This window comes from Hippichthys cyanospilos, chromosome 2 (genome assembly GCF_059441005.1).
Source record: "Hippichthys cyanospilos isolate Australia breed blue-spotted pipefish chromosome 2, RoL_Hcya_1.0, whole genome shotgun sequence".
NCBI classification, from domain to species: domain Eukaryota; kingdom Metazoa; phylum Chordata; class Actinopteri; order Syngnathiformes; family Syngnathidae; genus Hippichthys; species Hippichthys cyanospilos.
In genome coordinates this window covers 32,132,662-32,144,427 of record NC_142370.1, presented here as the reverse complement: position 1 = coordinate 32,144,427, position 11,766 = coordinate 32,132,662, and the positions used below count along the sequence as shown (strand labels likewise).

The 11,766-nt window shown below is 38.0% G+C and overlaps 1 protein-coding gene across 1 annotated transcript; it reads left to right on the top strand.

Moving 5' to 3' along the window:
* Positions 1-417: 417 nt before the first annotated feature.
* Positions 418-10,970, top strand: gnat2 (guanine nucleotide binding protein (G protein), alpha transducing activity polypeptide 2). The gene is made up of 9 exons (XM_088408936.1): positions 418-790; positions 2,821-2,863; positions 3,909-4,050; positions 5,429-5,586; positions 5,657-5,785; positions 5,861-5,990; positions 6,070-6,223; positions 8,383-8,593; positions 10,261-10,970. The coding sequence occupies exons 1-8, from the start codon at positions 685-687 to the stop codon at positions 8,571-8,573; spliced, it is 1,053 nt and encodes a 350-aa protein (XP_088265062.1). The 5' UTR covers positions 418-684; the 3' UTR covers positions 8,574-8,593; positions 10,261-10,970.
* The last annotated feature ends 796 nt before the right edge of the window (positions 10,971-11,766 follow it).

Genomic DNA, 11,766 nt, shown 5'->3' with positions numbered 1-11,766 from the left:
AGCCATGGCGACTTGCTAAATGCGTGAATTGAGCTTTGCGTTAAACACAACTTATTTAAAAGTGTGCACCCCAAAAAAAACATTTTTTGTCCAACCCTTTGATCTTTACACCAAAAGCAAAGCACTGAAAGAAGACACCAGGGAGCTGAAATTTCACCCAGATGGTAAAAACATGCCAAATCCAACATGGCACAAATTTTTAGTTATCACACTACCAGGAGTTTGCTAACCCTTGTCTAAAATCCTGCGAGAATAATAAATCCGAAAATAATAGAAAATACGGCTCAGCATATCGTCCAAATCTACGAGGTAAATCTCCCAAAAAGCGAGAGTGTAGCCGGCGAGTGGCTGTCTTCCTTTCTTGACATCATTCACAATCATTAAACTAATTAGATTGAGTGTCCAATCAGGAAGAGGCCTCTCCTTACTAAAAGGTTTAAGAAGAGGGAATTACAGCGCGGCTCTCCGCTTGACAAGCGCCGCCGAAGCGAGGGTCCCATCCCATCATCGACTCAGAAGACAGGAGCCAAGACAGAAAAGATCAAGCGCCTCCCTCCAATCCCCTTCCGCTTGGAAATCGCCTTTCGGCACTATTAGTGCTCCACCGGGTTTCTCTGCAACAGCTCACGGAGGGCCGGCAAAATTTCTTTCCTTGAGGATCTTGAGTGTGAGGAGGCAGAGAGAATGGGCGCTGGAGCGAGTGCCGAGGACAAAAAGTCAAAGGAGTTGGAAAAGCAACTCCAAGAGGATGCCGACAAGGACTCCAAAACGGTCAAGCTCCTGCTGCTCGGTAAGTCCGCGCCGGGGAAGATCGCCGCGGGGGAAGCCAACGTCTCTTTTACGCATTCGTCCCGGGATCTTTACGTCAAAGGAAAAGCCTTAAAAGGAGACGCTAGGGAGCTGAAATTTCACCCGGATGGTGAAAACATGCCAAATTTCTTCATTTCATTTCTACAATGCGCCATAGCTTGGCTAAAATACTGCAAGAATGACCAAAAATGGTCCAAAAAAAACACATAAGGGTGCAGAATTTTGACAAACTAGGGAAGTGATTCAGCAAGCAAAAAGTCCAAAATGCCTTTCTTTGATTCCTAATACTCTCGTAAGAAGATTACGTTTCAGGCCGGCTCGATTCATATCTTAAGCGGTCGAAAAGAAGCAAGCGATCGCCAGCTCAAATCTGAGACGCAATTTAACGAGGATTCGTTCCTGCGCGAAACCTCGCGAAAAGTTTTTCGGAAAGACGGCGCCTGCGAAGCGGACGAGGGAGATTAGACAGCGGCTTTGCGAGTCCGACAGACAAACAAACAACCTTGAAAAAAAAGACGACTGCAAGTCAAGCTTTTACCGATTTTTTTTTTTTTTTTTTTTTAATACTGGACAATAAGAGAAGCGCCTCTAAGAGTGCACAAATTTGATGCAAAGACGTTTTGGGTTCTTATGTAAGGGCGTAGGTGCTTAAAAGATCACAGCCTTTGGGCTAAATGAATCACAGCACAGCAGCGATACGCCAATCCAATTAACTAACGGGTTTAGAGCAGATCCACTTGCCGAGGCCTTCGCTGATCCCTCGGACGCCCCAAAAAAAAATGGTTAGACTTTCACCCACTTCGCAGCAGACGCATTCACCCCGTATAAGCAACGCGGCGTCAAATAACGTTCCTAAAAGTCACCGCAGTCGAAATTAATCGATTAATCGACAAGCAACCGATTATCGATTTCATCGATAACGGTTTTAATAATCGAGTCATTGTTGAAAGCAATTGTTGAAATTGAAATTAAAGTAGTCCAAATGCTCTGATTTTTGTTGTTTTTTTATGAAAGCGGCTAATTTTGAATCCAAACAAAATTTGTCGGGGTCAAACCGATCAAAACCGTTTGAAAAACGGGTGACAAAATAAATTCCACTAATCGTGCTTTTTTTTTCTTACTAAACAAAAAACAAATGAACTGAAAGAACTGATGAACAAAAACAGGAGAAAATTGCACCTTTTTACACTTCAAAGCAAAATATTTTTTTATCGCATCATTTGACTAATCGATGAATGATCGGTAAATAAAATAAAAATCACTCAATTTTGACAGCTTTAAACTGTATGAACAAAAGCATTATATTTACTCAATTAAAAGATTGATCAAAAGATGACGAGAAATACTCATAATTCAATTTCACCATGCTTGCTTTTGAGTAAATATTAATGCCTTTATCCATTTAATATGAGTAGCTTTGAATGGAAGACACAAAATATTTAGCTTCAAATGATTTTTATTAGAACCATTCACACATTTTGAATTAGTTTTTCATATCAACTCAATTTTTCTGCTTAATTAATTTCCTTTTTTACACTGTAAAAACATGTACTCAATAAAAAAATAAGTCAACAATTTACAGGCAAAATAATGAATTAAACGGGACCCTCCATAATAATTTAAGATATGAACACTTGAAAGAGCACAGCTGTGATCTAAAAGTCATTTCAGGTCATAAAACATCATCCACATCATAAAGCTGACTTCCTAAGATGTATAAAGCTGAGCAAAATATGCCACTTTGAAGAACCTACAGCATAATGAGTTAAAAATACATCCATCTCATTTTTAGAGTCTTAGGATGCGGCCCGAAATGAATTTGATCTGAATGACCAGTGTTGACGTGTGTAACTAAGCAGGCGGCGAAGGAAGCCACATTTCAATTCAATTTTGGCAAGACGGCCGCTTTAAGTTGCTTGAAAACACATTCTTCTGCCGTTTATGGGCCGGGCCGGCCGCGCGCGCGCTGATGAGAAGCAGAAGCGGCTAAACCTTCTCCTCTCCTTGCAGGTGCTGGCGAGTCGGGCAAAAGCACCATCGTCAAGCAAATGAAGTAAGTAAACGTGCGCTAAATTGCGCGCACGCTTTCATTCGCAGTGTCGGAGTTTGGCAAAGTCTGCCTTCAAATCTTTGGAATGCCATCGGTTGCCCCGCCTCTTTTGAAAAAAGTCAAAGTTGTCAATTGTCAGGAATTGAGTTCAAAATAAAATATCAAAAGTAATAGCTAGAACTTGTAAAATGACAGAGACAATATGTAGCCTTTTCTCAAGCTACAGAAGATACATATCAAAATTATTAGTCGAACAAAGAATATAGAACCAACAAATGAGATATTTAGTCATTTAAATCATTTTAAAGTTTACCATTTAGTGCATTTCTCTATGTGGTGCAAATTCTCGTTAAATTCAGGGGCACTTGTATCCTCAAAAAGCACAAGATGAGGACTAACATAGTCCTGTTAAAAATATAAAAGGAATGTGGAATAGTTATACAATATATATATATATATATATATATATATATATATGTTTTCAAAATAGTTTTTCCGTTGCACAAGTTTCATTTTTAACTAAGAGCACCATCTAGAGGACTGAAAAATATCACTAGTGTGTCATGAGGCTTCATTCCCCCCCCCATATATATATATATATATATATATATATATATATATATATATATATATATATATATATAATCTCAGAAATGCAGAAACGATATTACTTTCTATTAATGTTCTATTGAATATATTTATCTATTTGTGTGTGTTTTATGAGCAATCTGTATTGGAGTGCGTGGCTATTTTCCTTTGCTGAAATACGTTTTTGTTATTTAAAAAGGGTGATAAGCTTTAGCTTTATTCTACGTCTTTTTTATGGCGAAAGGAAAACAAAATCTGTATTTCCTGTTTCTTGATTAAAGCTGTTCAAATCAAGCTGAATCCAAAGTAAGGAAAAAAAAAAGATGTTTTTTGGGTTTTTCATTTCATATCGACTATTAACTCATTGCCTACTATCTTATTTTTGGGGGGAGTGAATGAGTAAAGGACGAAACGTAGGGCGATTTGCTTTGAAAGCGTTTCCACTCCACTTTGCGTGCAGGATTTTGCATCAGGGCGGTTACACAAAAGAGGAACAGCTGGAGTTCCGAGCCATCATCTACGGCAACATCCTGCAGTCTGCTCTGGCTATCATCAGAGGCATGGAGATGCTGGGGATTGATTTTGGCGCGCCCTCTGCTCAGGTCTCCTATGACACTAAAACCACATGGGCTTTAAATTACAATGAAACCTCGAAAATGAAACACAATCTAATCCAGGATGCTGGTCAGACTCTTATTTGTTTGCATTTGGCAACAATTTTGCTATACAGCTAATTAGAAAATGAAACTTCACAAAAAAAAAATCTATTCACCATCTGAAGAGACATGAAGGTGACTTCAAAATTCTTAGCAGTCAAATAAGTAGAAAACAATTGGATTTTGTAGATTAAAATGGGCGCAGTAGAGTTACTCAAAATTTTAATGAATAAGAACATTTTCTATAATTATAGGCAATTAATCACGTTTTCAACTATTTCCTATGAAGGTTATAACATTTACCGGAGTAGTCTTGGAATTAAAGTAATAAAAAATATACATATATTTTTCAAACAATGTTGTTCCTGAAGTGCAAAGCACATAAAAAAAAAACTGCAAACAAACAACTTAATCACAAAAAACACCTCACATACAAAAGACAAAACAGAAAGGAAAATCTGCCCAAAAAAAATCACAAACAAAAATGCAGACAAAAGATAATTCGTTGCAGACAAAAAAGAAAAGCGCATTACAAAAGACAACACGACACATCCAAATCCACAAAAAACAAAAGAAAATAATTGCAAACAAAAATAAAATGTTAAAAAAGACAAAACGTGCCAGTATGTTAAAAAAAAAATCAAAAACTCAAACAATACAGTAGAACAGCTTTCTGTCAAATGTGATGAGGTAAATGATTGAGGAATTTGAGGGTTTCCAGTGGCCCTAGATCCACCCCATGGCAACCCAATCCCAAAAATTCAGATCCAGTTGATTACTTTTAAACCAGTTGCAATGATTGGACCCGCTTCTAAATTCTTGATTCACCAGTGTTTTGGATAAAAATGCTATAAAGCAATTTATTATTACTAGTGGTACTTTACACTATCCCTTCTCTTTTTTATCCCACTAGCCTTGTCATTTTTAATTCATTCAATGCCAGGGACGTGTTTTTTTTTAAAATTTCGGACATTAAATCCCAGATACTTAAGTAATATATCAATATTTAAGTACATTATGGACATTAATTCCCAGATACTTAAGTATTAAATCGAAACTTAAGTATCCGAAGTTGAACGTCTTGAACTCTTAAAAAAACGGGAAAATACGTCCCTGGCATTGAATGAGTTAATATATGCCATGGGTTGCTGAAAAATAGTCGGCAGGCAAACAAATGACCCCAGGGCCATTGGACACCACTGCGGTATCCTTTACATACTACGAAATTGTGGCGGAACCAATCTCGGAGAGTTCCTGGTAGTACGTCACGGAACTCGCGTCTGGATTTTGGTTCTGACAGGATTTTCCTTCTCAAACTTTGCAGGAGAACGCACAGAAGCTGCAGAACTTGTCCGACTCCATCGAAGAAGGCACGATGCCGCCCGAGCTGGCCGACGTCATCCAGAAGCTGTGGAAAGACTCCGGCGTGCAGGCCGGCTTCGAAAGAGCCGCCGAGTACCAGCTGAACGACTCGGCCGGCTAGTGAGTCGCCGTCTTGCGCAAACTTGAAACGCAGACGGGCGGCGGCGAGTCATTGGCGTTTTCCTTTCAGCTACCTCAACGAAATGGACAGGATCTGCAAACCCGACTACCTCCCCACCGAGCAGGATGTGCTGCGATCTCGAGTCAAGACAACCGGAATCATCGAAGAACAGTTCTCCTGCAAAGAGCTGCACTTCCGGTGAGCGCCGGACTCGGGAAAAACCTGATCCGGGTTCAAATGAGCCGGGCGCTAGCATTCTTCTTTGGTCTACAGGATGTTTGACGTGGGGGGCCAGCGGTCCGAGAGAAAGAAGTGGATCCACTGTTTCGAGGGCGTGACCTGCATCATTTTTTGTGGCGCCCTCAGCGCGTACGACATGGTGCTGGTAGAAGACGACGAAGTGGTGAGTTGGCTCCCCGGCCGCAAAGAAAAAGCCCTAAAAAAACTAAGTCGCTGAGGCTCTTCCACTTTGACCGTTTCAGAACCGAATGCACGAGTCCCTCCATCTATTCAACAGTATCTGCAACCACAGGTTCTTTGCGCTGACCTCCATCGTTCTGTTCCTCAACAAGAAGGATCTTTTTGAGGAGAAGATCAAGAAGGTCCACCTTAGCATCTGCTTCCCAGACTATGATGGTAAAACCAAATGTTTGTATTTCGCGAGCATCAACTCAGAGCACCTGTGATGCTCCAGCTGATTTTCTTTCTTAGGCACAAAAGTACCAAAGACTTACTAAATAGGAACCTACAGTACCTACTAAAATGGGAACAAACGGGTTAGGGTTAGGGTCTTTCCTGTGGTCCCTACTCATGGGTGCCTTTCAGATCGCAGGAACCAATTCAAGAACTTTGTGATGCACCTCGGGAATTTGGTACTACATTCTTTCACAAGCAGAAAAACATTGCAGGTCTTGAACCTTCCACCAGGACCTTCCCCACTCGCACTAGGGTTATCGTGAACCTACCAAGAACCATCGAGCAGGAAGTGCTGCACACTATCATCAGCAGGTGCCTTAACGTGACTCCGCAGGTGCTTTCACGACTGTGGTCTCTTTAATATTTTGAAATTATTGGAGAACGAAAAAAATGATAGGTGGATGGATGATCTGGAAGAGGCTCTCCTAAGTATTTACGGGGACAAGGATATCCAAAGGCAATTTCCTACAACTATGAAGCATTTCCATCATGAGCAGTATGACGTGAAGCCTGGGAGAAAAAATTAAAAACAAACACTGACCGAGCACCGACTGAAGAAAATTGACGTGCAGTGAGTCATACAATGAAGCTATGGGAAAGTGTTGCTGATGCTAGACTAAGGGCAGAATTGAGCATTTGTGAGCAGCGGTATGGTTTCAAGAGCACTACAGTACAGATACAGCATTTGCTTTGATAGAAAAGTGCATAGAAGGTCAGAGGGAGCAGCATTTTGTCTTCGTAGATCTGGAGAAGTCTAATTTATGAGAGGGTACCCAAATAGGAGCCGTGGAATCGTATGAGGAGGTTTGGAGAGGCAGAGAACTTAGAACATGTACGAGGAAAGTGGAGAGATGAGCTGTAGGTGTGACAGAAGAGTTTAAGGTGGGGGTGGGAGTGCATCAGGGATCAACTCTGAGCCTCATCTTGTTTGCTATGGTGATGGACAGGCTGACGGATTAGATTAGACGGCAATCTCCACGGACTATGTTTGCAGATGACATTGTGATCTGTAGAGTAAGGAACAGGTGGAGGAGAAGCTAGGGCGGTGGAGGAATGAAGGTTAGCCGCGGAAAGATGAAGTATATGTGTGTGAATGAGAGGAACCCCAGTGGGAGAGTGAGGATACGGGGAGAAGAGATAAAGAAGGTGGAGGATTTTGTGTATTTTGATGTTCCTTGTCCTTCCGGGACGCCGTTGTGGATTTGTGAAGCTCTTTTAAGACTCTTTTCTCATTAAAGGCTATAGTCATACGTTTGATTTGATTTTGACCATAACACATATACAGTACGTGCAAAAAAAACGTCCCAAAAGAATAAAATAACTCATCTTTGCTAACTCGCTAAAATATTTTGTGTTGATGTACTCACAAGTTGACATGCTGAAACTGGACATTTTTGTATGGATGTTTTGCTCGTAATTATATATTAATACTGTAGATACAGATATGAAAATCAATCAATCCGAAGTACTTACTGAGATATATATATATATATATATATATATATATATATATTTTTTTTTTTTTTTTTTTTTTTTTTTGGCCGAATTAGCGTCTAAAAATGGATGGTACTGAATGAAACTAGTACTAAAAAAAAACAACTACCTTAGATACTAAAGCACTGATGGATTATTTTAGTACTTTGCTACCTAAAGTAATTGATTATTTTAGTACTTTATTAACTTAGGTCATTTTTACTTTAGGGCTTTAATACTCTAAGTAGATTACTTTTATACGACCTAAGGCATTTTGATTACTTTAGTACTAGATTCATTTACAAACACTTGGAAAAAAAAATATAGGTAAGCACCGGCAAATTAATGTCTCTAATTGACTACTTTTTTAAAGTAAATAAAGTAGTTAAATGCATACATTAATCCGTTGCTTTCGTATTTACTTACCCAAGGTCAACAGTTATTATACTTCTTGACCGAAATTAGTATTTTACTTCATAAAGTAATGGACGACTCAATTACTTTAGTACTTAAGTAAATAGTTAGTAGCCATTTTTAGAACAAATATTAATAAGTACCTGGGATTTAATGATTGTCTTTGGAATCGAACGAGTTCACGAACGAGCCTTCTTGTCGATGTATCGCAGGTCCGAATACGTACGACGACGCCAGCAACTACATCAAGGCGCAGTTTGAGGAGCTGAACATGAAGAAGGGCGTGAAAGAAATCTACTCCCACTTGACCTGTGCCACAGACACAAAGAACGTTGAGATCGTCTTCAACGCTGTCACAGACATCATCATCAAGGAGAACCTTAAGGACTGCGGTCTCTTCTAAGCAGCCCCAAAGTCGTCTAGGTACGTGATGACCCACACGTGACACGCGCGCGCATTCTTGCTATTCTTCATTTATTCCATCCCAAAGACATATTTTTACCGTTTCCTATCGCTCAGACATCTTTTTTCTCTTTTTGTAGATATTTGGCTAAAAACGGGTTTAAAAATGGCTGGTACAAAATTAATAAACTCTAAACGGTTACTTCAGATAATTAAGTCAAAAAGTAATCTATTATTTAAGTAGTTTATTAAAGTGCTAACTTCACGTTACATCTGTGGACATGCGGTAATTGATTGCTTTTCTACATAACTCATTACATCGCATTGATGTATTTTATGTTTTTTGGACAATTAATCCCAGGGATATTTTTGTATTATATCTTTTTCAATTTTGGGAGTGAAAGGGGTATCATGGCTGGTACTAAATGAATTAAGTACAATAGTAATCAATTACTTTACGTGTCCCTAAAAGAATCAGTTACATTAGTTCTTATTACCTAATTTATTACATTCATTCTTAGTACCTAAAGTAATTAATTACCCTGGAACTTTAGTACCTAAAGTAAGCAGGTACTTCAAGTACCTAAAGGATACTTTAGTGCTTAATTCATTAATTCACCACTCATTTTATAAATATATATATATATATATATATATATATATATATATATATTATATTGATTATCTGAAGTGATTGATTACTTAATTCATTCAATATCAGCGATTTTTAGACCTTTCTTGAGTCAAATACTTGAAAATCTTTAGAAAAAAATATTTTAACTATATGGAAATGAACGTATAGACACTTTAAATAAAACATAAAAATACGTCTTTGGGATTGAATGAGTTGATTACCTGAAGTGATTGATTACTTGATTCATTTAACATCAGCCATTTTTAGACCCTTCTTGAGCCAAATGCTTGAAAATCTTTAGAAAAACATATTTTAGGCATCTGGAAATGAACGTATAGACTCTTAAAAAAAACCAAAACTGTAAAAATACGTCTTTGGAATTGAATCAGTTAATTCCCTGAACTAATTTATTAACTTATTCATTTAACATCAGTCATTTTTAGACCCTTCTTCAGCCAAATATTTGAAAATCTGATTTTTTTTTTTTTTTGTAAGTATCTGGAAATGAACATATATTGTAGTCTTTGAAAAAAAAAACATAAAAATTCGTCTTTGGGATTGATTGAGTTGATTACCTGAAGCAACTGATTACTTACTTCATTTAAGATCAGCCATTTTTAGACCCTTCTTGAGCCAAATACTTGAAAATCTTTGGAAAAAAATATTGTAATTATCTGGAAATGAACGTATAGACTCTTTAAATAAAACGTAAAAATACGTCTTTGGAATTGAATCAGTTGATTACCTGAAGTAATTAATTTATTCATTTAACATCAGTCATTTTTAGACCCTTCTTCAGCCATATATTTGAAAATCTCTCAAATTATTTTTTTAAGTACCTGGAAATGAAGATATACTGTGTAGAGTCTGAAAAAAAAAAACGTAAAAATACGTCTTTGGGATTGAATGAGTTGATCATTCGAAGTGAATAGCTGTAACAGCTGTATCAGATTGATTCTTGGCAGGATCATGAGATCGAACACACCGGTATTTGAACCAACGTACGAGAATTAGCGACGTGGAAGCAGATTTCCGACGGATGCGGTCTTTGCAGATCTTCATTCTGTCCCTACTGGCATTTAACCGAGATGTGTACCAATGGAGCAGCGAGGATGGTCTCCCTTCGCTGGATTCATTGCCAAGTGACTCTGTCCAATCTCACATTCTTCCCGCAACACAGCGCACGTCCAACTGGGTCCACGCTCAACGGACATCCACGTTTGTACTGGTTCTTCAGTTGCAAAAAACACGAAAAAAAAATCAAGAGTAGCAGCTGGTATTTGGACAACTCGTCGCTTCCTTTGCCCATTTCCTGTGAGCTTGATTTAAAGAATTAAGTTAAAGTGGAAAGTTTTTGTGTAGCGTCAATTGCATCTTTGTTTTTCGGTAGTCTTGTGGTCTTGCTACAATTGTATATTGTTGCCCGGAAAATATCCCAAATTATTCCCAGTTGCTTGCAGAATCCGGATTACCAATCAAAAGTGTACCTAATTGAAAATAGTTTTGATGTTTTCAATACACCGGACATATTACGCGGAAAAAAAAATCTTCCGACGGGCAAACGAGTTAGACAAACATTGTACATAAGCGTAGTAAATTCATCATTGCGTTGAACGATAATAAAATGTATATGTTATGCTGTACAGTATGAGAGAAAGAAAACAATATAGAAGGGTGATGCTTTATTATTAAAGGGAATGAAAATTTACAGTTTGTCCTTTCTTATGAATTGTAGAGGCATGAATTAAAGCTGCGTCACGCATCTCTCTCTGTGTGGATGTTTTTTTTTTTTTCTTTTTTACTCGTAGTATTAAGTGGCTACAGTGCAGTAGGGTTTAGTAGTAAAGTATAAAACGTTATTGAAAGACATTTTTTTTTGGCATGAGACGGCAAATAATGGGAGGCACGATGTGGTGGTAGGGAAACGAGGTTTGCATTTGGAGTGTAATAACACATCTACATCACTAGGTGGAGCAGTGGCGATCTCATTATCAAAGTCAGCGGGAAATATAACATTTTGGTTGGTTATTTAGTTATAAACATGTATACTATCCATAAGTAGCGCTTACTGTACTATTTTGTTACTACCATATTTTTCGCACTATAAGGCGCACCGGACTATAAGGCGCACCCTCAATTAATGACATATTTTCAAACTTTTTCTATATATAAGGCGCACCAGATAAGGCGCACCACCAATTAATGACATTTTAAAACTTTTCAAATCATAATACAGTAATACTCAAAGTAATAACAATAATAACTCACATAATAACACTTAGCATAACTCAGTCAATATGGGCAACCTTGTTCAACTGTAAACACACACAAAAAAAAAACAGATAAAGCTTACTTTATCGGTTCATTCCCCATCTACGAATCCCAATCTCAATATTGATCCATATATAAGGCGCACCTGATTATAAGGCGCAGCATCAGCTTTTTAAGAAAATTAAGGCTTTTAGGTGCGCTTTATAGTATGGAAAATGTTAATTTTTAATATGGATGTCCAATTTAGATGTTTTTACCTGAGTTTTTCTATGCATTAGCGAATTACCAC